Source organism: Sceloporus occidentalis, unplaced genomic scaffold (assembly GCF_023333645.1).
Source record: "Sceloporus occidentalis isolate IW3139 unplaced genomic scaffold, rSceOcc1.0.p SCAF_1, whole genome shotgun sequence".
Lineage (NCBI taxonomy): Eukaryota > Metazoa > Chordata > Lepidosauria > Squamata > Phrynosomatidae > Sceloporus > Sceloporus occidentalis.
Window position 1 is genome coordinate 307949331 of NW_028316981.1, and position 27619 is coordinate 307976949.

At 43.5% G+C, this 27619-nt stretch overlaps 2 protein-coding genes and 1 pseudogene across 5 annotated transcripts in view; all 3 read left to right on the forward strand.

The window, feature by feature from the left end:
• Positions 1-615: 615 nt before the first annotated feature.
• On the forward strand, positions 616-2143 carry LOC149324208 (nicotinamide/nicotinic acid mononucleotide adenylyltransferase 1-like; annotated as a pseudogene).
• Positions 2144-5277: 3134 nt separating this feature from the next.
• LOC149324209 (immediate early response 3-interacting protein 1-like) lies at positions 5278-14622 on the forward strand. The gene is made up of 3 exons (XM_089497694.1): positions 5278-5454; positions 7847-7948; positions 14427-14622. The coding sequence occupies exons 1-3, from the start codon at positions 5364-5366 to the stop codon at positions 14480-14482; spliced, it is 249 nt and encodes an 82-aa protein (XP_089353820.1). The 5' UTR covers positions 5278-5363; the 3' UTR covers positions 14483-14622.
• A 94-nt stretch (positions 14623-14716) lies between these two features.
• The window catches only part of HDHD2 (haloacid dehalogenase like hydrolase domain containing 2), a 28345-nt gene continuing 15442 nt past the window's right edge, over positions 14717-27619 (forward strand). Inside the window, exons 1-2 of one of the 4 annotated variants that reach the window (XM_089497676.1) lie at positions 14717-15645; positions 24937-25038. In XM_089497676.1, coding sequence (XP_089353802.1) covers positions 24938-25038 — 101 coding nt within the window. In that variant the 5' untranslated portion in view covers positions 14717-15645; position 24937. Of the gene's footprint in view, positions 15646-19780; positions 20030-22447; positions 22673-24936; positions 25039-27619 lie in introns of those variants that run through there. The other 3 variants (XM_089497666.1, XM_089497684.1, XM_089497657.1) reach the window with 3 other exon arrangements.

Here is a 27619-nt window from a genome sequence, read left to right on the forward strand (position 1 = left end):
GTTCCAAGAAACATGCCCTGCCTCCTTTTTTCTGTTAAAAATTTACTCTCAGACTTGCAACTCGACTTGACTTGAAAGTTTATCTTCCAAGGACTTGAGACTCGACCTGGGACCTGAAGGTAGAGACTTGGACTACAAGACTTGAATACATCACTGGAGTTCTCCTTTTTGAGGTAGTAGAGACTATCAGGCTATCGAATGAGCACTTAAAGGCAGAGTATGGATTTGAATCCAAGTCTCTCTAAGGTTAATCCAGCATTTATTTTGTTAAAATATTTACATTCTGCTCTAAGCCATAAGCTCTCAACCCACTCTTATATTACATGTAAAATTATCCCGAAACTCTTTCCTTAAGCAATGGGGGGAAATCGTTTACATCTATTTCTTGGATTGCTTCATGATAAAACCTCCTGATCTGTCAGAACACAATTATTTATACCTGGAGAAACTGGAAGGCTACTACTGTATTGCTGGAAAAACAGTGTGTCATCAGGAATTAATAAAAAATAGGAAAAACGGTTTCTGGGAGCCAGGATGGTGGGCATGTAGGACACCATGGAGCACGGCAATGCATGCGATTGCCCGACCTTGTTTCTCCCCCTGCGTCAAAAGACTATGGAGAATTCAAACACCAGGAATGAGGTGGTTCTTCTGGCATGTGGGTCTTTCAATCCAATCACCAACATGCATCTTCGACTCTTTGAACTGGCGAGGGATTACTTGCATGAAACAGGGAAGTATAAAGTGATGAAAGGGATCATTTGTCATGGCCAGCCAAGATCAGCTCTCGGAGGATGAGGAGGAGGATGAGCCTCCTCCAGAGCAAGAGCTGATTGAGGCTACACCAGGTGGCAATCCTGCTCTGCCAGGTCCCATCTGTGCGCTCCAAGCCCCAGAGGAGGAGGCCCAACCAGGTCCTAGTGCTAGAGAGGAGCCTCCTATGGTGCAACAACCTAGTGGTGACTCTGGGGAGGAACCTTGCCTGGAGGTGCCTACGTTCAAAGAGAGAAGGGCTGAGAGTGCTTGCAGGCACAGATCCAAGAGGATTGCAGAGAGGCAATCAGCCAACCAGCCTCAGGTGGCATGGGGGAGAGTTTCCCTTACTTAAACTGTTGAGAGACCTTCACTGTTTGCCAGAGTTTATTGCATGATCCCTTGGCGTGATTGCTGCTAGCACTGGCTTCTTGTATCTTGATTCCTTGTTGCTTTGACCTCGGACCAGACCCTTGTTATCTTCTGGCTGCTTTGACCTCGAACTGCTTTGACCACTCTGACTCCCAGTATCCTGACTTCGGCTTGGCTTTCGGATTGCTTTGACTTCTGGTATCCTGACCTCAGCTTGACTTCTCGGACTGCTTTCACGCTGAATCCTTGCAAGGTCTGTGTTTTGCATCCACTTGCTGGGCTGAGCCATTCTTATTGGCATGTGTCTGTGAGTGCTGGCCGCAGTCCAGGACATCATTTCACCTGTGGGGATGCATATAAGAAGAAAGGCCTGATCAGCACTAGGCACCGGGTGGCCATGGCAAAGCTTGCAACAGAGAGCTCCAACTGGGTGGATGTGGACGATTGGGAGAGCAGCCAGGAGGAATGGCAGGAGACTGTCAAAGTCCTCAGGCATCACCAGCAAAACCTGAAGAATTTGTATTGTGCTTTGGCCGTTGACGATGCCACTCCTCAGAATAAAGTGGGCCAGAAGAGGAAACAGGAGACCAACCCTCTGTCAGGAGAAACCAGCCACAAACAAAAGCTGTCCCTCAGCTGAAGATGCTGTGCAGGACGGATGTCCTGAAATCTTTCAGCATCCCCAATCTCTGGAAACCAGAAGCCATCACAGAAATCCTAACCAACTATGGCATCAACCAAGCTGGGAACCATATCGAGATTCATCTATGATTCCGACATGCTTTGGAGACACAAGGATAATATTCATCTGGTGGAGGAATGGATCAGAAACGACATCTCAGCATCCAAGATCCGGAGAGCCCTGAGGAAGGACCAAAGTGTTCGATACGTGATTCTTGATGCTGTTCGAGACTACATCAAGCAACACAACGTATACACTGCAGAGAGGGAAGAACAGAATAAGGGAGTGATCCTAGCTCCTTTTCAAAGATACACAAGGGAGGCCACCAAAAATTGAGTGGTCCCTCCCTTCAGAAACACCCTCCGCTTGAAAAGTCATAATGCTGGTGTATGCGTGTGCGTTCCTGCACTTCATCTCTGATGCTAGAGAAATACTATGCACGAGCCAGGAGATCCATATGCCTGCCATTGTGGCTGCATTTCCCTAAGCCTCCTGAGTGGAAATTTACAATAAACCGGGTAGAATATATATATATATATATATATATATATATATGAGAATTAATAAAAATTAGCACAATCAATAGGTAACATGAATGTTGCTCCATCTCAGACCACTGATTTTAAAACGGCTCTTTTGTGTTATCGGTAATAGGATGCTGGACTTGAGCCCACAGATGTCTTCCATGTGTGCAAACAGGACAAAAGAAGACACTTAAGGAAATATCCTTGGAAGGAATTCTTTCTGGGATGCTCCAAGACATTTGAAGCACTTTAAATACCCCGAGAAAGAGGCGATTACCCTATTTGAGGTCCACAGGAGGCCTTTAACCATAAAACACCAAGGAACCATGTTTCACTGTCTTCTCTCCCATATCTTCATGGCCAAACAAGCTTTCCTAGCAAATCAGAAAGATGTCATAGCAGCCATCAAAGTGTAGCAATATTGCCAGATGTTGTGTCTCTGATTGGATAATAAACCCCGCCAACCATCCAGAATTAAGGTGTTCTTATACTGTACGATTACTGCCAAATAAAATCACAATGATGATGCAAACCAGAACCCGGCTAACAATCGAAGCAGAAGATATACGTGAGAAAAACGCGTGCTACTTTTACGCATCACTGCCTGCATGGTATCCCTCAGCTCCAGTTACTATTTGCTTTGTTATCTGCATTATAGCCGTGCCCAGAGGCCATGCGCAGTCAATATACATACGGAGCATAATTGTTTTAGCACGGAGTCTGTTATTAATCGCAACACCTGCATTTTGGGTAAGTAACAATTAGGACCCAATGAGTTTTTTAATTACTAATTCAAAAAAATCTATGGATACTGGCCATGAAAGCCTTCGACTTCACAGATTCAAGCTCTAGTTACATCATCAGCAAAACGAAAATATTGAAGAGAGAATGATGTGATCAACTGACTGAACAGCAGAGCAATACTAACTGATAAAGGAAATGCATTTTGAGGCCGCTTTAACTGCCATGGTTCAATGCAATGGACTTCTGGCGATTGTAGTTTATTGTGGCACCAGAGCTCTCTCTGACAGAGGAGGCTAAATGCCTCACAAAACTACAGTTCCCAGAATCCCCCAGCATTGAGCCAGGGCAGCTAAAGGGGTCTCAAACTGGACTATTTCTTCCATGTGTTTTGGGCCCAAGTCAACCTGACATGAACCGCCTTGCTCAGGTCTTCCTTGGCTGCCTCCACACCAGAGATAATCCCAGTTGACACCACTTGAACTGCCATGGCTTCATGCTATGGAATTCTGGGAACTGTAGTTCCCAGAATGTGGACGCAGCCCTTGATTTAAATCATCCGCCTGGAATGCAGTCTTCCTCTTTTCCTATTCCCTTCTATCTTGCCAAGCATTTTATTGTCTTTTCTAGGGAGTCATGTCTTCTCATGACAGATTACAAAGCGCTAGCAAAATGAAATTCAATATGGAGAAATGTATGGTACTTAGGGCAGAAAAACGAAATGCATAGATATAGGATGGGGGACACCTGGCTGAGCGAGGCTGAGACCCAGGAGTCTAGTAGACCTCAAGTGGAACATGTTACATGAGCCAATAGCGTGATGCAGCAGCTAAAAAGGCCAGTGCGATTCTAGGCCGCATCAATAGAAGTATAGTCTCTAGACCATTCTCTTCTGCTCTGGTCAGGCCCCACCTGGAATATTGTGTCCAGTTCTGGGCGCCACAATCCAGGAAGGATGTGGAGAAACTGGAGCCATGTGTCCAAAGGAGGGCGACCAAAATGGTGAAGGGTCTGGAAACCATCAAGCCCAATGAGGGACGCCTGAGGGAGCTGGAGAAGAGAAGCCCCGTTTACATACTTGAAGGGATGCCATATTGAGGAGGGAGCAAGCTTGTTTTCTGCTGCTCCAGAGAACAGGACCCAACGGAGCAGTGATGATGAATGGAAGCTGCAGGAAAAAGGGGAAAAGAATCGGGGGTCACGGCTGGGGAGGCGGGGCCTCTGCAAGACCACGCCTCCTCATACGTCACACAAACAAGCGGGAAAAGGATTCTGTGGCGACTGTTTCCGATCGTTCCATCCGATTGTATTCCAACACTGGGGAGGCGGGGCTTCTGGGCCTCAGCGAGGCCACGCCTCCTCGGAGGTCATGAAAAAGAATCCGAGGATAATGAATCCTTCCCTCCAGCGGGACTCAAGGCGGCCACGCCTTCTCTTACGTCATGAAAAAGCAGGGAAGGGATCTTGAGAGGAGAATCAATCCTAGGCTTCTGAACGTTAGGGAGGCCGGGTGTTGGACGCCCGCGAGGCCACGCCCCCTCTTACGTCATGGAAAGGAATCTGAGGAGTTTGAATCTTTCAGTCTAAGACTAAGTATTCTAATTTTGGGGCCGGGCGTCAGCGAGACCACGCCCCCTCCTCCATCATGAAAAGGAACCGGAGGAATTTGAATCCTACAGTGTTTTAATAGTAAGGAGGCGGGGCTTCACTGAGACCGCGTCCCCTCTTCCGTCATGAAAAGAAACCTAAGGACTGGAGGTTGAATCCTACGGTGTTTTAATATTAAGGAGGCGGGGCTTCAGGGAGACCACGCCCCCACTTACGTCATGAAAAGGAATATGAGGAGTTTGTATTTTTAACGTTAAGGAGGCGGGGCAACAATATTTTAATATTAAGGGAGTGGCGTCAACGAGACGACGCCCCTCTTACGTCATGAAAAGGAATCTGAGGCGTTTCAATTTTAACATTAAGGAGGCGGGCCTACGGCGTTCGAAAGTTAGGGAGGCGGGGTTTCTGCGCGTCAGCGAGACCACGCCTCTTTTTTACGTCATGATGAAAAGGATGTGGGAAGAGGGACGCCTTCCTACAGTCCTCCAGGAGTAGGGGGCGTGGCTTCAGCGCGTCGGGGAGACCGCGCCTCCTCTTACGTCGTGGCGTTGCCACGTCCTGGCGAAATTGGCGCATGCGCGGTTGGGTAGGTGAGGCGGCGGCGGCGCTGGCGCTGCTGCGTCTCTGAGGGAGAAGGAGAGGCGGCGGCGGCGGCGGCGACTGCAGGAGCAGCGGGAGCAGCGATGGCTTTCACGCTGTACGCGCTGCTGCAGGCCGCGCTGCTTTTCGTGAACGCCATCGCGGTGCTGCACGAGGAGCGCTTCCTCCGGAGGAGTGAGTCGGCCGAGGGAGGCTGGGAGGGAGGCTGGGAGGGAAGGAAGGGCCCTCAGCCGTGGCCTTTCGGAGTGGGGGACTCCAGCTCCCATCATCCTGCGCCGCCAGTCACGCTGGCTGGGAGTGATGGGAAATGGAGTCCCCAACGAAGGACAAAGGACAAAAGGTCCCTCAGTGCGACGTTTGGTTAAAGTTGACCATAGAGTTTCACTGGAGGAGGACCTGCATATTCCTAGAGAGACCTTATTAATCACATCCTGGAATCATCAAAGCCAGAGGCGCAGAGGGGCGAGGCTGCGTTTCTGTACTTCTTGTCGGTGTTCATAAGCCCTCCCTGAGCAGTTTGCAGTTGTGGCGGTGGATGGTAGGAGCTGTAGTTGCACATGAACGAGGTGAGAACCTGCGTCTTCCATCTCACTCAGTTGCTCTCTTCCAACTCTGTGATGATTCTATGAAGACACTGCAGAAATCGTCCAGCTGCCCTGGCTCAGTGCTGGGGATTCTGGGAATTGTAGTTCGTGAGACATTTAGCCTTCTCTGTCAGAGAGACCTCTGGTGCCACAATAAACTACAACTCCCAGGATTCCCTAGCTCTGAGCCGGGGCAGTAAAAGTGGTCTCAGACTGGATGATTGCCGTCGTGTGTTTTGGACCTTAGTCTCAAAAGGTGCTGCAAGATGCCCTGATGTTGGACTGGGAAGATCTGCATAAACGCAGCCTGGACAATGAGGGAGTCGAAATAGTTAAGGAGTTCCCCTTGCTATAATGAAACGTCAGTCAAGGAGACTGCAGCTGAGAAGCCAGAAGAAGAGCAAGGATGGGAAGGCAGCAATGAAGGAACTAGACAAGATCACAGAGTTGGAAGAGATCCCAAGGGCCATCCAGTCCAACCCATTCTGCCATGCAGGAACCCCCAGTCAAAGCATCCCAGACAGATGGCCATCCGGCCTCTGAAAGAAAGAATGAATGAATGAAGACTCCATTCTCAACATGACACCACTTGAAATGTTTAAACAGGGCTAACTATAGAGTTAGAAGAGACCCCAAGGGCCATCCAGGCCAACACCCTGCCATGCAGGAACTCACAATCAAACATACCCGACAGATGGCCATTGAGCCTCTCCAGAAAGAACGAATGGCCCCATACAGACAGGCCAAAGTGAAGCTGCTTTGGCTCACTTTGGAGGTATGCTGTTTAAACGATGCATGCATGCTAAGAGTCCGGAAGCTGCACCAAAAGGAAGCAGCTTTATTTTGGCCTGTCTGTATGGGGCCAATGAAAGAGACTCTATTCTCAATATGATACCCCTGCAAATATTTAAACAGGGTTAATAAAACTGTTAGCCCTGTTTGAGAAGAAGATTAAGAATGGAGAGGAGGGCTATGAAAGAACTAGAAGGGATCCTAAAATGCAAAGATATACAACTGAGCACAAATGTTAGAATCATACAATCCATTGTTTTCCCTATTACTATGTATGGATGTGGAAGCTGGACAGTTCAGAAAGAAGGTAGGAAGAAAATCCATTCATTTGAGTTATGGTGCTGGAGAAGAGTGCCGAGGATCCCATGGACAGCCTTCCTAGTCTAAAATCAGGGGACCTTGCAGCACCTTTGAACATAACTGTGAGAGAAGTTGATAGCTATAACAGTGAAACTGTTACAGAGGTTTTGAAGTTACACATACTCTTGGTGGAAAGTTAGGGCGACAACACACCAAACATAATAAATACCTCTGAGAATATTGCTGTCTACTGTTTAACTAGCTTATACAGTGGTCCCCCGGGTTACGAAAGTAATTCGTTCCGCCGCCGCTTTCGTAACCCGGAAACTTTCGCTAGCCGAAATGCCCATAGGCGCTAATAGCGAAAGCCGCTTTTTGGTGCGAAATCACGCCGAAAAGCACCAAAAGTTTTTTCGTAACCCGAAAAAACTTTCGTAACGCGGAACAGTTTTTTTAAGTAAATTTATTTCGTAACCCGGAAATTTCGTATCCTGGCGCATTCGTATCCCGGGGTACCACTGTAAATTCATTGCTTTTAATCTAACGCCATAGTTAGCATGATGGAAAACTGAAACTGTCAGCCCATTCTTTGTTCTTTTAATACCTTCAAATAATAATGTTGCATATTAATAGAGAGGGTCCTCATCTGCAGTTATTCTGCTCTCTGACTGTTACGTTACTCATAATGTGTTTTATATATCCAAATTGAGTGAAGACTACAGATTTACCTTGTATTGAAACTAAGAATTAGAAGTCTGTTTATTGTGGCATTTGGTTTTTAAAGTACATTTTTATTTGTGATATAAATTGTTCATTAATGTGATGAAACTTACATTATGAAGTAATTGCATGCTTACTTTAACTAAAATAAAACTTCTGAATTAATTCAGTTGGCTGGGGAGCAGACCAAGGCATTGGAGGATTTGGAGAAGATCCAGGAATTAAAGGACAATTGATGAACCTTATCCGATCTGTACGAACAGTTATGAGAGGTATGGTGTACACTGTAATGCCCTTTTGACAATACATTGTTAGTGGTATTTCCTTTAATGTCTTTTGTATCTCAGGTGTATTAAGAACTTTCATGGCACTATATAAATAAATAATAGGGTAACTGATGAAAGACATCACAGAATAATTAAGTAATCCATTTATTATCTAGCACCATCAGCAAAACAGTTCCCTGCACTCAGGTTTACAATCTGATTAAGACATGACAGAAAAGGAAAAGAGGGTGGCATTGTGGAGGGGAGACTAAATCTAGCAGGTATTGCCTCTTCTTCTCTCCCTGCAGGGCCAGTGCAGTGGCAGTTGGGATGGAGAGAAGGCCTTTCTCTGCTTTGGGGCCTAGGAACGATGGAGCTGTGTTGGCTTTTCTCCCTTTAATGTCAGGGCAGAGGAAATTGGGGTGGAGATAGGGTCTTTCATCTGTTTCTGGCCTAAGGATGATGAAAATTATATTCTGCTATTGCACTCTGTAAAAACACTAAGGATTCCTGTAGATAGATCTGTGAAAACGCTCGTACACAAATTCCCAAGTATTCTTGCGTGAAATAGGATCATGCGATATCCTCCCCATAGGTTGATAATGGAGGAACAGGGTGCCTCTGAGCATACACCTACTATAATATTTTTAATGCTTAAAGTGAGCAGGGAGTGACAAAAGTCCAGTCCTAGATTTCTCTCTATAGTGTTTTCAATTAGAAGAGCCCAGTTGAAAAGAAAGATATTTTAGTTAGATTAAAAGAAGACTCTAAAGAAAATCCTTGCAGATCCACTAAAGGTCATTTAGAGCAGTGGCATCCCCAGCCTAGGTGTCACCCAGTGCAGGGGACAGGGCATCTGGGGGTGGGGCCTGGAGCGACGCCACAAGAGCAACCTCCGTTCCCCCCCCCCCCCGCCTCTGAATCCGGGCTGGACTCAACAGGCAGCCCCACCCCAGCCCATGTTTCTGAGTCCATGCTGGACTCAGCAGGCAGCCTCCCTAGCACCCTACCCCACTCCATGCCTCTGAGTCCAGGTTAGACTCAACAGATAGCCTCCCTAGCCCAGTACCCCCATGCCTTGTGAGTTCACTGGACTTGGAAAGCAACTTGGGGGGTGGCAGTGTAATCTCTCTGGCTGACAAAGGTGACTCGCATCTTTCTATAGCTTTTTTATTTCAACAAGGAATTTCCACCACATTCCCCCCTTTTGATGCTTCATCAATATTTTATATTGCATGATACTATCAACTATTAACTATGTTTATATGACACTCTAAACTCAGAACAAAACAAACCTGTCTAGCAGTTACCAAAATATTAATATTCTTACCATCACCAGGCAATAACATCTTCCAGTCGGTCCAATTTCAGAAAGACAGTGTATAGCATTAATTAAACACACATATTCTCATTGCTTTTTAACTCTTTGACACCTGTTGGATCTGATTCTCTGGAGTTTACTCTGGACACCAAGCTAATCTTCTAATAGTGATGTATTGTATATTTGTTTAATGATTCAATAGGAAAACTCCACTATAAAGAATATTGTATCTGCTGTCAGAATCACATCTCATTGAGAAACTATAATTTTTAGCCTGATGTTACAGACTCTTGCCAAGCAACTGTTATTATGCTTCTCTGGACTACTCTCATAACAGAATAGGAATGCCCAGGGTGTCACCATGTTTCAGATGTTCTTCCACTCCAGGGAGGTTCCTCCACTCCATCTCACGTTTCCTCAGGGAGATCACTATGGAATAGCTCTTGTTGTGTAAAGCCATTTAATCAGAATAGATCTGGCCTTGACACTTTGAGACTATCTCCAGATGTATAAAGGTCTCCCTCCTTTCAAAGAGCGTCCTGAGAAAAAACTTACCATGCTTGACTTGAATTTCATCAATATTTCATTAGCCTGATGTTCAAGTTATTCATTCTTTTGTTTTGTTCCCTTTTACTTCCACAGCGTAATCTGGCCAGAAAAAAACTATATTCCAGTGATAATAAGAAAATAATCCATCTTCAGTGCTACATGTACACAAAATATTGAAACATACAAAAGAAAGAATTCCTCCCCCAAAGGCATTTTGTTTGCAGCTGACATTCTTAGGAGTTTTCTGGGTGGCTAGATAAATCCCACAGCCTTGGAGATGTTGCTGCAATTCCTGGATTGGTCAAGAACACAAGACAGAGACCTTAGTAGCAATATACGTGCACAACATGGAACAGAGGGGAGCCTCCACCACTATAAAGCACTTATTTCTGCCCATCTTCTTAAAACTTTCACTGACAAAAGGATTTGCAATGTCTCTGGGAAGGCACAGGCTTAATATTCAATTTAGATTTTCCTTTGGCTTTAAATGGGTATGCATTCAAATTTAGGGCAGAACTTTCCCAAAGGCACTGATCATTTTAAAATCATGAAAACCTCAAGTTAAAACACCAATTTTCCCAAAATTTATCTACAATATACACAAAGGCAATTTCCTATTTTTATAATTTCAATTTCAATTTTTCCAAACAACAAGTTTCTACCTCTGGGTTGCTCCTGGCCACTGTCTAACACACAAAGCTAATTCAAAATCCTCTTTTCTTGTCATGTGGGGGCCTTCTTCCCTGATTTGCACCTCTCTCTACAGAGTCTATCTCTATTTTTTCTATCTCTTCCACAATCTGGGCCAAATCAATCTGAATCTTGAACACAGCTTCTTTAATACTAGTTAATCTCTCATCCTTTTTAAACACCAATTCTCTGCAATTATTCAACCCAGGTGGGCTTTTTTCAACAGTCTTATACCAATAGAAAATATATAAATAATCATTGAGTAACCCTCTTTCTGGCTCCAATGTTTTAGAATACAACTGCAAGACAATGTCAATATCTATACTACCCTCTCTCGGCCAATTTGGCAAAATCTGACTCCAAACATCTTTACACAAGATTAATCGCTCCTTTTTCATCGTTTCCCCATGCCTTTCCTAAAACATTCATCAAAATGACCAACCATGTAATCCAAAGGAGTTTTACCTCCCTCAGCCATCCTTAGACACAAAACAACAAAAGACCAAAGTCTCTTCACAAGCACTATTTCAACAGGCACAAACACTATAGGGTTAGGATTTAAAAGTACACACTGGACAGTTTGCAAAACCCACAAATCTCAGACACTACATACAGACAAATTCCACACGTTTTATACCCACGTTTTACTCTTTACTGGAACTCAACAGTCTTTATTGGAGCCTCCACCACAACCAGACAGAATGAAACAAAATACCACAACCATAATTTATACTCACAATAGACCAATGCTCTCCTCCAATTCTCCACCAGCACCTAACTTCTAGCTATTTAAAACATGCATAGACACAGAAGGGAAAGGTTTGCCACCACACAAAAGGTAAAACAATTTATTGGCACTTGGAGATCAGTAGATTAACTACCCCCAGCACAACTGAGCAAGTGCCTTATACTTCCACACTGATCCTACACTTTGGCAATCAATACTTACACCACAATCTACCTCCTTTCAGTTCCCAGTTCCTTGCTTATGTTCCCTAGGGGCCCGGTTCCTGAGTTTTGGCAAGAAGGCTTCTCTGGGCAGAACCTTTGCTACTGGCTCAGCTAACACAGGGAGGGGGTCCTTTCTCCCACTCGCATCCAAAGATTTGGACCGGTCAACGAGGGCGCCCTTTTTAGTGCACTTTCCCCTATATTTTATACTTTACCTGTTCCTGAAGAGATGATTTGTTCTTTTTCTATTTTTACTTTTCCCTTTCCTTTTTCCCCCAGTGAATTTTCAAATTACTAAGTGGTCTCCTTGGCTAGACTCTGACTCCACCACTTGAGCCAATCCTTATCTTTAGCCCTCTTCAATTAAGGGTATTGAAGTGTGCGCAGGGCCTTGATAAGAATCTACTCATAGTAGAAACATGTGCAGCCAGGAAAGAGTTAATTTCTCCCACTCTTTGCCAATTCCTGCTTGCCTTGGCTCCTGGCTGGCTCGCCAAATAATGTAACAGAAATTTCAGGAAACTTAAAAAAATCTAGGACTGACAGAGCAAAAGAATTGGCAAGAGGACCTAGTAATTGAAAATCCATAAGTTTATTTCCAATTGTTGACAAAGGAAAACATTGAACTCAGTGGAATTCAAGTTCCAAAAAGCTGAGACCTCGAACAAGACAAAATGGCTCTTTTTATATTATTGAAGACAAAGAAGCTTCTTCAATACACCTGATTGGCTAATTACAATTTAAACATACAGAATTCTTACAATCAGAACAGAAATACATGCATACATTAAAACTGCATCATCACTCCTTACCCCCTCCTTTAGCCTTCCTTCTAACCTTGCTTCTGAATGTCAACTATGTATCCTTATCTCAGTAGTTTGTTATGTCTTTTTACTGGTGCCAGCTTCCATCCAGGTCAAGATGCACTCATTATTCCTTTGCTCTAGTTTTTCTAAACTCCAAGCCTTTATTTCAAAAACCATCTCTCTGGCTGACAAAGGTGACTCCATCTTTCTATAGCTTTTTTATTTCAACAAGGAATTTCCACCACAGCAGCACTAGGCTTGCCCTCCTCCTCCTTCCTGGACTTTCACCCAGAAGAATCCCTGGATGGAGCAGCCGGCCCCGAAAGGGGGGGGGGAGCAACTGGGTGTCTTCCTCCTTCTAGGTGTCACCCGGTGCGGTCCACACACCCCGCACCCAAGTGATGCTACTGATTTAGAGATCTACGGAGCAATCCTGACCTGCCTTCTGTTCCATCCCTCCCCTAGGAAAATGCTGTACCAGTAAGTTGAATTGCCCTAAGTTGCTGCATCCATTCACTTCCTGTGGTTTTGGATGAAGTGCAAAACCATAACTGATGTGATTACACAAGAAGAATGACTCTTGTATTTAATTCTTTCCTGCAGACAGCAGGATCAAGTTGTTACTTTAACAAGCCTGTTGACATTATAGAAGGAATTTAGTGGTGCCAGCACATATGTGTGAACCATCTTCCAAAGTAGAGTTGGGTAATTGTGCAGGAGACTGCAACTCCCATCAGCCCTAGCTATCACAGCCAGGGTGGATGGATTATGAGAGTTGCAGTCGAGGAACATCTGGAAGCCATTCCTCACTTCTGTTTTAAATTTTGTATTCTCTGCTTTTCTGACATCCTGATTATGTTACTTTACCTGGATCACCTAACCCAGTGGTTCTCAAGTATTGGTCATAGAATCATAGAGTTGGTAGATAGACCAAGGGCATTCCAGTCCATCCCCCTGCTATGCAGGAATACACAATCAAAGCACTCCAGACATATGGCCATCCAGCCTCTATTTCAAAACCTCCAAAGAAGGAGACTCCACTACACTCTTAGGCAGTGTCTTCCATTGTCAAACAGCTCTTACCATCAGGACGTTCTTCTTAATGTTTAGGTGGAATCTCTTTTCTTGTAGCTTGAATCCATTGTTCTGTATCCTGTTCTCTGGAGCAGCAGAAAACAAGCTTGCTCCATCAACAACATGACATCCCTTCAAATATTTAAACATGACTATCATATCTCTTAATGTTCTCTTCTCCAGTTTAAACATACCCACCTCCCTAAGCTGCTTCTCATAGGTTCCAGACCTTTCACCATTTTAGTTCCCTTCCTCTGGACACAGTCCAGTTTGTCCATCTCCTTCTTCAACTGTAGTGCCCAGAACTGGACACAGTATTCCAGGTGAGGCCTGACCAAAGCAGAATAGAGTCGGCTTTGGAGTTCAGGTCTCAGAATGCTTTGGACTTCAGCTTCCAGAATCCTTGGCTGGGGCCTCTAGGTGTTGAAGTTCAAAGCATCTGTAGGACTGGAGTTTTAGAACCAATGCCCAACCCACATCTCTCAGCACTTTACTTTCGCTACTTGATGTAACAGTCTCTAAACACATATGTTCATTTCATGGCCACATCTTTTGTTTTAATGACAGATTTTGGATTTTAGATTTCCGAAATGTAACATTTTATTCACTGACATATAAAAGCAACAACTTTCATAAATAGCTTAAACATAGATATCAAAGCATGTGGGAAGTGACTTTATGATGGTGTATATTACTACTTTTGGTGATTAGTGCTGCTACTAGAATGACAAATCATGATCAGACTGAGGAAGCATTTAAAAAGTGTGAAATATTATACCAATAATCCCTTAAAAGAGTTGTGTTACTGTGACAGTAGAGAGCATATGGTCTTCTAAAGTTGTTGTATTCCACCTGCCATCAGCCCAGCCAACCTAGCCAATGGTTAGGGTTTATGGGATTTATAGTTCAACATCTGGAGGGCCACAGTTTTCCTATTGTCCTTTAAACCAGCTTGTGGAAAATGTATCAAACTCTTGCAAGTTGTCTAGTGAGAGGTTGTGTGGTTTCTTGTCTTTAAAGGATCTTTGGTTTTAATGAAATCTTCTGCTTTTCATTTGAAACAACAATTATTATCTTTCATTTTTCTTTGCAGTACCATTAATTGGAGTAAACACGGTAACAATAGTATTGCTTTTGTTGTTTGGCTGAAGATGATCTCCTTCAAAAGAAGTTGCAATATATCTAGAACAAACGGACTACAGACCAATTTGCTCATTGGGATCCAAACTTGGCTTGGCTATGAAAGCCACCCTTTTGCCTCAATAAAGACATCATTTCTATTTATTGTATTCCTTAACACTCACTTGTGTTTCATTACCAGAGAACTTAATCAGTACAAAAGTGCTGTGTAGATATGCTGAATCTGAAATAGGATTTCCTCACTTAATAGCATCAAGTGTTTACATTATTTGTTGTAGCATATAATAGTAAGTATTTAAAAGTACTGTTCCTTAAATTCCTTGTTGCTCAGGGCTGAATTTCCTACGAATACACTTGAGGGCTTTCAAAGTTGAATTTTGCTTTAGTAATAATTATCACATTAATATATAAATGCTGTATATTTTGGGGGCCAAATCTAGCCTATGGGTTTACAGTAAATATCACAGAAATTGAAATTTAAAAAAATACTTTGGTAGTTGAGTAAGTCGTATGCAGTTGATATTTCTTTTTACCACTGACCTATTGGGTGAAATGATTATTTTTAAAATTGATTATACATTGTGACTTCTACATAGCAAGATCTAGAAGGATTAGATCTAAGAACAGAAATGTCACTCCAAAAATCTTGCTTCAAAGACTAGAATTCTCCATTATTCTCCATAAGTTTTTGTAGTGCCCCCCCCCCCCATTTATCATAATTTGTAAGTTTAAAATATGTGTATGGAGCAGTTTATATGAAACAAACTATGCTGGTCTAGTGAATACATTTTAAATATAGCTTGAAAAAAGATAGCTGTATATCACTTATTTAAATAGTAAGGACAGCTTGAATTGTGTGAAATTAAATTCTCTGTCTGATTGTGTCCTGTGCAATTTAAAGACTGTCTATTGGGTTTTCAATTCTCTTTTCCTTAAATGGAATATAATCTACAGAAGCCTGGAATGTTAACAGATCCTGTGTGTGTGGAAGACAGGAGATTCATAAGGAATGGAATATGATGACCAAGAAGAAGGAATTTCCCCTATTCATCAATTGAGATACACCTTAACAGCACAATTCTGTACAAGCTTAATCGGGCCACAGTACCACTCTTCATTGGATTGCAGATTTAAAAGTATTGCTAATAGTCTGTTGCTTCTCTGGTAGCAAGGTATTTTATATAGTAGTTTTCCATAAAACTATTTCCACTGTTTACATCTCTCAGTTCCACTCTTTCATTTCTTTCCAAAGAAAGGATTTTTTGGGAAAAAAGACCCTGGTTGTTTGTGACATGGTAAGGTAGTGGAGGATTATGGCCCTCTCGATGCTGGACTGCAGTTTCTATCGTCCCTCAACATTGGTTTTGCTGACTAGGGCTGCAGAAATTTATAGTCCAGCAACATCTGTAGGACCATAGGGTTCCCCTTCCTCTACTACATAATGATGATGATGATGATTATAATCATTATCATTATCATCCTTTATTTATGAAGCGCTGTAAATTTACACAGCGCTGTACATACAATCTTTTTAATTAGACGGTTCCCTGCCCTCAGGCTTACAATCTAAAAAGACACGACACAAAAGGAGAAGGGAGTGGTGGAGGGAAAGGGGATGATAGGTGTGCTGACCTCTAATTTTATATGACAACTGCCATAGCTTTGATCATTGACTGTGCTGAATGGCCTCCATATTATACCTGCTGTTACAAGAATTTTCAAACACTGGAGTTACAGACTCTAGGTAATACAATAATGGATACTAGGATGTGATATATTCTATAATATGTGGGCTATACAATGCTAATGTTAGGTGCATCTCTAGCTGGATGACGGACCAGATCTAAAGGGTACTCACCAATGGTTCATCCGGGAGAGAAGTAACTAGCAGGGTGCCATAGGGTTCTGTCCTGGGCCAATTGCTATTCAACATCTTTATCAGTGACTTGGATGAAGGAATAGAGAGAATGCATGCAGGGCATAACAAATTTGGGTGAAAGAATAATAATAATAATAATAATAAAAATTTTATTTGTATACCGCCCTTCCAATGATCAGGGCGGTGAACAACAAGTTAATAATACAATATAATACAATACATATTAAAATACAATACACTAAGCAACACTACTAAAAACAGTATTAAACCCCATCAGCCAGCAACCCTTGCTGTCGGAGGGGGGAGGGCTAGCTGGAACTTGATTCAGGGAATGCTAATTTGAATAGGAAGGTTTTTAGCTCCCTCCTAAACTGGGCCAGGGAGGTGGCCGAGCGGAGCCCTATGGGCAGCGTATTCCAGAGGGCCGGGGCGGCGATGGAGTATGACCTCCTCGTTGTGGAGGCTAGTCTAGCCCCTGGAACCCTCAGTAGTTGCTGCCCAGATGTTCTGAGGGTGCGGGGCGGAATGTATGGAGAGAGGCGGTTCTCCAGGTATCCTGGGCCCAAGCCATATAGGGCTTTATATGTTATTACCAACACCTTGTATTGTGCCCGGAAGCGAATGGGCAGCCAGTGCAGCTCTTTAAGTGCTGGTGTAATATGACTGGCCCTGGAGGTACCAGTGACCAGTCTGGCTGCCATATTCTGTACCATCTGTAGCTTCCGGGTGTGGTACAAGGGTTGCCCCATGTAGAGCGCATTGCAGAAGTCCAATCGAGAGGTTACCAGAGCGTGTACCACCGTTTCAAGGTCTCCCTGGGCCAGGTATGGGCGCAGCTGGCGAATAAGCCGGAGCTGATAACAGGTGCTCTTGACCGTCGCATTCACCTGAGATGTAAGGTGAAGCGACGAGTCAAGAAGCACCCCCAGACTGCGCACGGAGTCCTTCACGGGAAGCGTGATCCCGTTCAGGACAGGTGGAACTACTGCCATTCCTGGGCCAGGGGAACCTATCATGAGTACCTCCGTTTTCTCTGGATTCAGCTTGAGTCGGTTTTCCCTCATCCAGCCCATTACCGACTCCAGACAGGCCACGAGAGGAGAGACGCCATCCTCGGTCACTGCATCAGTCGGAGACATAGAGAAAACTATTTGGGTGTCATCAGCGTACTGATAACCCCGCGCCCCATGTCTCCGGATGATCTCTCCCAGCGGTTTCATGTAAATGTTAAATAGCATTAGAGGGCATATCAGATTTGCAGATGACACCAAACTAGGAGGAGTAGCTAATATCCCAAAGGTGAGGATCAAAATTCAAAACGACCGTGACGAACGATCAGAGAGTTGGGCCAAAAGTAACAAAATGAATTTAAACGGGGAGAAATGTAGAATACTACAGTTGGGCAGGAAAAAAAAATGAAATGTCCAGATATAGGATGGGTGACACCTGGCTTGACAACAGTACATCTGAGAGGGGTGTAGGAGTCTTAGACTACAAGCTAAACATGAAACAACTGGTGCAGCAGCTAGAAAAGCCAATATGATCCTAGGCTGCATGAACAGGCATGTAGAGTCTAGATTGAGGAAAGTAATGGGTACCATTCTATTGTGCTTTGGTCAAACCTCACTTGACAAGTAAAGCATATCCAGAGGAGGGTGACCAAAATGGTAAGCGGCTTAGGGAGCTAGATATGCTAAGAGTGGGGAAGAGAAGATTTAAGAAGTGACGTGATAGACATGTTTAAATCTTTGATGATGGAGCAAGCTTTTTTTTCTGCTTCCTCTTGTTGGTTGTGGCATGCAAGTAAATGGCTGCCGAAATTAAAGAGTTGAATCTTTGTCTCTCAGTACAGACAGGATTGTAAGGGACATGCCATCACAGTTAAAGCAACTGATCTGTTTAAGCCGGGGTGGGCAAAATTCTTCTCCCCCCCCCCCCCCGGGTCAAAAACGTTTTTCTTTTGTTCCTAAAGACCCAAATATGAACCCCAAGGAGGTGTAGATGGAATTTCTACATGTTTGAAGACCCACAGAGGTCAAAACAAAATTTTGTAAAAATTTTCCAAAGCAATTTTTGCCTTAAAATGCCTGCTAGGTGCCCAGGAAGCCCCCCAAACATGTCCATGCATGTTAATCGGTGTATTGTTCTGTTGTATTGTTCTATTGCCTTGCCATTCAACAATAAAACAATACACAAATAGCTTCCTCTGAACCAACAGTATATATACCCCACTCTCTGCTATGCCAGCATTCTCTGAAGATGCCAGCCACAACGTCAGGAATAAACTCTTCTAGAACATGGCCTCATGGGAGTTTATCAGACAAGGGAAACTGGAAGTATAATCCAATGGCAATCCAAACGCAATCATGGGGTTTAACGTTATTGTGTGACAGACTACCACATGCAATTTGGGGCAATGGAAAGCTATTTTCAGGCAATGGGAGGTCAGTTTGAATGCAATCCAAATTCACGTAAATTCACTGAACTAGCGAATTCACGTGAATGCGTCCTGGCCCCACTTTCTTTTCATTCAAAATTAAAACAAATTCCTCCCGTGTGATAAATCTAGCCAGAAAAACCCACCAAAAAAAAAACAACTATGAATGCTAGCCGTGAAAGCCTTTGACTTTACATCCTTAAAAATCTTTTTTTGAAAAACCTCTCAAAAAATAAAATGACCCAACGTACTGAATTGCCCAGATTGGCACTAGCCGGATGTGTCATCTGAACGCTTTATCCCAAAAGCCATTTCCAGCTCTACGATTCTATGCTCAGGGACATGTTTTCTATCACAACAGTAGATGCTACAGCTGGGGATTCTGCACTTGCAGTGTTTTGTTTTTCTTGCAGCTTGACACCACTTCAAGTGCTGTAGCTCCATCCTCCTCCTGGGATCCTGGGGTTTGCAGTTTTGCAAGGGCTTCCTGAGCCTTCTCTGAATAATAAACTTCATTCTTATACCCCGCCTTTCCGCTGCAGCAGTCAAGGCGGCTTACATGGCTAGAAAATGTTGGAATAATACATACTTTCAATAAATAGATTGATCCCCTCCCCTTTGAAACAGATAACTGAGGAAATAATCAGGCATTAACTAAGCCAGTGAGGAACTGAGACTTTCCATGTTCCATCTTCAAAGAAGGGAAGGAATAATAATAGTAATTTATTATTATTATTATTATTATTATTGAAGGATCGTCTAGCGAGGTGCCTGCTCAATAATACCACTAACTGAATGAAATAATAATAGTAACTCAGACTGTTAAAGTGACCTAAATCGTGCTTCTGGCCCTCAAAAAAATTATTTTTCAGAGTTTCGTTAAGCAAAACCAAAACAAAAATCCTACAGGCGTCTGCCTAAGACAGCTTGAGGAAGCCATTTTGGGTCCTTCGGTAGGCGGGCCTCCCACTTTCCAACCCCCCCCCCCACTTCTAGTTGAACGGGTCTTTTCAGAGATAGGTCAGTCCAACCCAATGCTTGTTCTCTCTTTCGTTAATGGTACAGCCTGACTTTCCGGTGTTGCCAATGGCGAGGGCAGTACCAACTGTGCGATAGAGGGGGGGAACGGATCCCCCTATTATCTTAACTGTTTAGTAATGGTCCAATCCATGGCATGTGTCTCTAAGGCAGAAGGAAGAGACCATTTCCGTGGCGAGGAGGGGGGGGGTTAAACCCTAAGGCAAGTCTTTCCCTTGCTTATTATATTATATTATGCAGTAATTTCTCAGCACGAAGTCAGTTCCTTAGAGGTTTAAAGGCTCCCATTCACTGGCAAGGGAGGGCTGACTGACTGGTCTGGCTTGAGCTGCATCTGCACTGCGGAAATAATCCAGTTTGAGACCACTTTAACTGCCCTGGCTCAGTGCTATGCTATTCTGAGAACTATAGTTTTGTGAGACATTTAGCCTTCTCTGTCAGAGGAAGCTCTGGTGCCACAATAAACTACAGTTCCCAGAATTCCACAGCATTGAGCCATGACAGTTAAAGCAGTGTCAAACTGGATTACTTCTGCTGTGCGGAAGCAGCCCTAGCCACATCGCAACTACTTGGCTGATGCTGTCTATGTTTTCTTAAATGTTGTTGTCATTTTAAATTTTGATAATATTGGATAATAGCCTGAATGTTTCTCTTGTAGAGAGCCGGCCTGACACAGCGGTTCGAGTGTTGGACTATGACTCTGGAGATCCGGGTTCGATTCACCACTCAGTCATGGAAGCCCACTGGGTGACCTTGGGCGAGTCACACACTCTCAGCCCCAGAAAACCCAGGGGCAGGTTCGCCTTTGAGTCGCCATAAGCCAGAAACTACTTGAAGGCACACAACAACAGGAATTAGAAAGGCAGGATACACACACACATATGCATACATGTTCAGTGTGGTAACTTTATGGCCTCGGATAAGGCTGTTTATGTGACTCACAAATCTGACCTTATCTGACTTCAGTTGGAAAGCGCACACAGATCAGCATCTGTTTCAGAAACACAGAGGGCTCTGGGAAGCATTCTTCTGACTGGGGAAAGCAGCCTTCCCGAACCTTCCCTACTAGATGTTTTGACTGCAACACCCATCACTCTGGCTAGGAATCATGGGAGCTGTAGTCAAAAATTTGTTGAGGAAGCGTTTCTGGTGGAAGAGTGGAGCATGCTTCGGTTCCCTTCCTAGAGAGCCAGTGTGGCCTCATGTTTACAGGAGTGATTCCCAAACTTTGATCCTCCGGGTGTTTTAGACTTCCAACTCCCAGAAGCCCCAGCCAACTTGGCCAACGGTCAGGAATTGTGGGAGCTGAAGTCCAAAAATCTAGAGGACCAAACTTTGGGAACCCACTGGTTTAGAGCATAGGCAACACAGCAGGACTGAACCGTGCCAGTGGGGAGGGAGGAGACAAATCCAAACCCACACCACACACACTACACAAACATGCAACTGATTGGGTGAGTATATAAATACAGTCGGCCCTCTTTGTTATCCACAGGGGGAGGGGGGGCTGGAACCAAACCCCAGCAGATAACAAGGGCCCACTGTACACAATATATATTCCTCACTCACTTCTGTTCCAGCATTCTCTTCCAGAACACGGCCACATAGCCCAAAAAAACCACAAAAAGCTATGGCTGCCAGCCCTAAAAGCTTTTGACTTTTGATTGGGTGACCTTGGGCCAGGCATTGCCTACACCTGAAATCATACAGCCTTCCTGATGTAATTACACTGCAGCTCACCTCAGCCCAATTCAGCATAGCCAGTGGTGAGGAATGCTGGGAGTTACAGTCCAAAAATCTCTGGAAGGCAGCATGATTCTCACTCTCATTGTGCATCAGTGACATAACTTCAGTAACATTTATTGGACACTTCAAAGGCTGCAAATCTGACCTTATTCTCCGGAAATATCAAGGACTTTAAACAAAACATCCCAGTATCTTAATTGAACTTTTCAGCTTGTTATAGCAGATAGACAACCTTGGCTTACTTGAAGATAAGTAGATCTTTTTGTGATAAAATGGAGTCCTTTTGCAGGTGACAAAAACGGTCTCAGCGGTTAATATCTTGAACCTTGGATTGAGTTTTAGTGCCTGGCTTTTATCTAGAAACATAAGGAAGAGTTTCTCTTCCTCCTCGGAGATCTGATTAAAGTTTGTGATGGCACCTGACTGTCTAAAAAGTACTTGATATGCAGTATCTCTGAAATCAGTGATAGAAGGTTTTAATTTTCTGAAGGTCACTTTGGTGCCAGTCACAGAGATTGCAGTTATCAAAATGATGTGGGTTTCAGTGTGCCCTTTCTGGCTGTGCTTTGAATATCTTAAAGATCCTTGATTCTGTCAATATGGAGAGTCCCATGCAAGCCTACTTGAAATCCTTTTTTATTCAAGAAAAATTTCAAACATATAAAACCATACATTTGCCATGCATTCAAACTTGTCTATAAAACAATCAAGTCTATATCTATTCCATAAACACTAATCAATTCTATATCTATTATTTTCCATCAACATATCCTAAAATACAATCAACTATTAACTGTATCTTTCTACTAATACAAAACAACAACCCAGCTACCTACTTTGCACTACAGAATTAATGCAGTTTGACACCACTGTAACTCTCATGGCTCCATCTTACAGAATCCAGGGATTTGTAGTTTGTTGTGGCACCAGAGATCTCTGCAGGGAACTCTAAATAGATCACAAAACTACAAATCACAGAATGCTGTAGCTTTGAGCCATAGCAGCAATGAATGTATGTTGTGTGCCTTCAAGTTATTTCTGACTTAGGGTGACCCTAAGATGAATCTATCATGGGGTTTTCTTGGCAAGATTTGTTCAGGTGAGGTTTGCCATTGCCTTCCCCTGAAGCCTAAGGTCACCCAGTAGGTTTCATGGCCGAGCTGGGAATCATAGAGTCATAGAATTGTAGAGTTGGAAGAGACCTCAAGGGCCATCCAATCCAACCCCCTGCCATGCAGGAAATCGCAATCAAAGCATCCCCAACAGATGGCCATCTAGCCTTTGTTTAAATACCTCTAAGGAAGGAGACTCCAAACCTTGGTCACCAAACGCATCTGAAGAAGTAGACTTATGTCTAGGAAAGATCATGCTTGCTGCCAACTCCTTTTTTCCAGTTAGTGTTACAAGAGCTCTCTAAAGCCTGGCCTCCAGAGTCGCAATCCAGCACTTAAACTGTATTAATTCTGCAGTGCAGATGCAGCCTAACATTGATTTCACAATGACTTGGTTCCTTAAAACCAGGGGTGGCTGTTTTAACTATTTATAGATTTTAAACTACTTTAAGAAGTTGTTTTAATCTATTTTTTAAATGTTGTGTGTGTGTATATAAAATGTTTGAAATATTTTCGGTTGGAAATCTCTTCAGCGCCCCTGGCAGGCTGAGAAAGCAATACATAAATGCTTTAAATAGATGGATGCTTTAAATAAATACAGTCAGCCCTCCGTTTTTGTAGGGGATCTGTCCCAGACCCACCCTGCGTGACTGTGAGTGAGGAAAGGGCTGGGGGCTTATTTTCAATTCAGCTAGTAGAGCGGCAGCATGATGCAATTTGCAGAGTTTGACTGATTTGTTGCTGTGTCTTGCAAAGACTGTCTATGTTTATTTGGCTAGTGTCTGCCTTCCCTCCCATTCATGTTTCCAAAGTGCATCCTCTGCTCTGCTCTTCATCCACCTTCTTGCTAGAAGCCACTAGGCTAGACTAAATGTTCCATATCCCAAAGTAGGTCAGAATAAATAATTTCTCCTTGATCTGGGAACAGCCCCTGTACCTAAGATTACTCTCTTAATCTGCAAACAGGAAAATATGTTCTGTTTGTGTATGTTGTTTTGAGTGACAAGCCACAAGCAGCTTGGTATGAACTTAATACTTAATGCTTGACAACAACACCAGATGGGATTTGGAGTCCTGGATGGTCATGGGGTCTAGAGTCTGGAGCTCCCAGTCTGGAGGTGGGACAGAGCCCTTAATCCCAAAGCATCCCTTTTATTCTACTCTCTTAGGTCCAAAACACACTGCAGAAATAATCCAGTTTGAGACTGCTTACATGCCCTGGCTCAATGCTAGGGAATTCTGGGAACTGTAGTTTTGTGAGACATTTAGCCTTCTCTATCAGATTGCTCTGGTGCCACAATAAATTATAACTCCCAGGATTCCCTAGCACTGAGCCAGGGCAGTTAAAGCTTTCTCAAACTGGATTATTTCTGTGTTGTGTTTTGGACCTTAGACTCTCCCTTCGCGGTCACTCAAGGCTTTTTATAACTTATACTGAGAAAGATCTCAAAGGTTTCCGCTTCTGCCCAACTGGCCATCTTCTTGGGCCATTACTCTCTTGCATCTCATCAATTCCAGTTGAGGAGTTCCTTTTACATGGCCTGTAACTTCTTCCACTTTTGGACAGTTTCTGACAAAAGGCATTTTTGCAACCTTCGGAGGTAGAATGGAGAAGCAGTCCCCAAAGTGCTATCCAGATTGTTGTTCAGCCTCCTGCGCCTGCTGTGTTAAGATTGAACTCGGGGGTCCTGTTGCTGATTGTGGGCCTCTTCCCCATCTGTGCATCTCAGGCCCTACCTAGAAGACAAAAACCAATATTCAGCTTGGAAAGCTTTGGATAGGGTGGCCTAATTACTTTTTAATTGTATAACATCACTGCAGTTGGCACAACTCTTTCTATTCTAGCAGGTAAAATATAAAAATGTAAGGCTTCAGTTAAAAGAGGCTCTTAAATTAATTAAATTAAACCCATGCTGTTTCTCCCTAGGTTTGGTTGTGGAGTTTGGTTGTTTTGGGGGGAGAAAGGGGGCTATAATATTTAAAAATGCAGTGAGGATAGTTTCTGCATTAAATGAACAGGAAAAAATGCTCTTTTATCAATAATGTATATATTTTTAATGCCGCCTTCTATTTCTCTGTCTACGGGGGCTCATTGAACACAGCGGATAATATTGAAAGTATTTCCAGGTTTGGCACAAATGATGCGACTAACTGAGTGCCTTTCTTTTTAATTGTCTATTGTTAGCTACCGATTTCATCTTTAATTTTTTCTAAACCTAATCTTACCCCCCATCTTCCTCCTGGTGCGAAGGATGGCAACCCGGCGTGCATTGAAAGCTGTCTTGGTGGATCTCAGTGGCACACTTCACATAGAAGATATGGCTGTTCCTGGGGCCCAGGAAGCCCTTAAAAGGTAAGTTATTCCTTCCAGATACCTCTGAATTTTTTTTAAACATGGGGAAATGCCATTTTCAAAAAGACATCTTATGAGCCAAGGGGGCACTGTCTTAAGGAAGGATGCTGGGAGTCAATGATGAATGAGGTTATCCCTCCAGCCTTGCAAAGCAGATTTGGAGGCAGATGCAGGAAGAAATCTGCTTTACCCAGTGTGTGCATTCTGTTGGTGAATGGATGATGTAGGATTTCACCCTACTTTTGCTTTGAGTTCATCTGAATGCTTGTGTAGTGTTCTTGGGAAAGCTGCAAGATTTGAGCAAGTTTCTTTATTGGGATTATCACTTCCAGACCCTCTCAGTGTCAGGTCAGCAGGAACCAAGTTTCTCAGGCTGCAGTAGGAAAAGCTCAGCAAGCCTTTATTCAGTATCTGTAGCTCCGTACAGAGACATTCAGTAGTTAAAAAATCAGTAGACCCTTAGTCACTAACTGGCCTGAACAGATAGGCTAAATGAAGCTGCTTCGGGCCACTTTGGAGGTGTGCTGTTTAAATCCTGAGAGGCTGGAAGCCATGCTCCAATCTTAAGGGCCAGAGTGTGGCTTCAGTGTGGCTTCCAGCCTCTTAGGATGCATGCGTCATTTAAACAGCACACCTCCAAAGTGGCCCAAAGCCACTTAATCTGTTCAGGCCCTATAGCTCTAAACCAGAGATGTTCATTGTCAGAACTAAGCAGCAAGTGCCAAATTAAACTACACACACTTTCAAATTCATAGCATGCTGTATTCCCATTTGTTAAGGCTGATAAACATATTAGTCTCCTCTTGGATCCCATACTGTCCCTTTTTGTTCTTACAGCCAGATTTTTCCCACAGGAACAACCGTGAGCAAGCTTGAATCATGCCTGCCTCCTCTACAGTGTTATCACACCACCCGTCACTAAGATAAAAATTTCTCTACAGTACTTGTTTTCCTGTATATCCCATCGCATATCTGTATATTCCATCACAAATATCTCTAATCCTATCCTTAAATCTTTATGCTATTTTTTATTGGCTGGCAAGTTGCATAAGCAACCTCTGATGCTCAGCTGTTATGTAAAGTCGAAGGCTTTCATGGCCGGCATCCATAGTTTTTTGTGGGTTTTTCGGGCTATGTGGCCATGTTCCAGAAAAGTTTCTTCCTGACATTTTGCCAGCATCTGTGGCTGGCATCTGCACTGGATGGGGGGGAGTGTTCTAAGAGTTGTAGTCCAGGCTCAGGATGCAAGTCTTCCAATAATTAAATCCTCATAGGTAACAGCAAATAATTTCATCAGTTTTCACTACACTGCAAGAAGTTCCTCATTTTGCAGTTTTCAAGCACTATTTGCAATTTGGGACTTCTTCTGTGTATAAAAAATAGTATATTGGCTTTTTTGCACTGAAAAATGTAATTTTCACCCCAGGAAACATATTTTAGGCACAGAAAACATGATTTTCAGCATTAAAAGCATTTTCTGTTCAGAAAAGAACATTCCAGGCAGAAAAACATGTTTTTGGTGTAAAAGCCTGCATGTTTCAGCAGGGATGATTTTTTTTTTTTTACAGAAAAAGTCGCAAACAATTAAGAATGGTCCAAAAGACACTGCAGAAATAATCCAGTTTGAGACCTCTTTAACTGCCCTGGCTCAGTGCTAGGGAATCCTGAAAACTATAGTTTTTTTGAGATGTTAGCCTTCTCTGTCAGAGAGTTCTGGTGCCACAATAGCCTACAATTCCCAGGATTCCCTAGCACTGAGCCAGGGCAGTTAAAGCAGTCTCAAACTAGATTATTTCTGCAGTGTGTTTTGGACAATTATTGCATTGTCTGTATTTCCTCAGCAAGAAATCCTGATAGTCAGGAAACCACTTCCTCAATGAGGACTGGGGAATTGTTGAATATTCTTTCTGTCTAGGAACTTTCACAGGTTCTGGGTGTAGTAGCTGAGCAACAACTGAATCATAGCATTTGTAGTGGCTGAGCAATGACTGAATCATAGAGCTAGAAGGGGGCCATCAGCCATTGAGTCCAATGCAGGATCTCCAGCTAAAGCAGCCCCGGCATGTAGCTGTCCAACAAGTAGATGTCCAAAGAAAGAGACCCCACACCTCTCTAGGCAGTTGATTCTGTTGCCAAACTGGGGCAGCAGAGAACAGGCCTGCCCCCTTCACTCTGTGATAGCCCTTGACGTATTTAAAGGGTGCAGTCATGTCACTCATCAGTCTTCTCTTTACTAGGCTGAACGTGTCCAGCTCCTTCAACCTTTCCCTATGTTTTGTTCTCCATACCTCTTATCATCCATGTGGCCCTTCTTTGAACCTGCTCCAACTTGCCTGTATCCTTCTTAAAATAAGGCATCCAGAACTGAATGCAGTACTCCAGATGAGGTCAATGAGACCCCAGAAGGCAATGGCTGGGGGCAGCAGACAATATAATTATCCTACAGGGTATAGGTATAGATTTCCCCATCCTTCCCCTGCTCTCCACCAGCCACAGTGGCATATGAAAGGTCAAGACTAAAACGGCTCAACAGTAAGCCAAAGGAGTGTGGGATGGCCAGCTGTAGTTTAGTTCCCCATTT

Excerpts from the sequence above, each read along its gene's own strand:
- LOC149324209 (XM_089497694.1), top strand. The coding sequence starts at position 5,364 with ATGGCTTTCACGCTGTACGCGCTGCTGCAGGCCGCGCTGCTTTTCGTG. Across the intron at positions 5,455-7,846 it reads GGAGCGCTTCCTCCGGAGGA|TTGGCTGGGGAGCAGACCAA; the intron begins GTGAGTCGGCCG and ends GAATTAATTCAG. Across the intron at positions 7,949-14,426 it reads TGTACGAACAGTTATGAGAG|TACCATTAATTGGAGTAAAC; the intron begins GTATGGTGTACA and ends TTTTCTTTGCAG.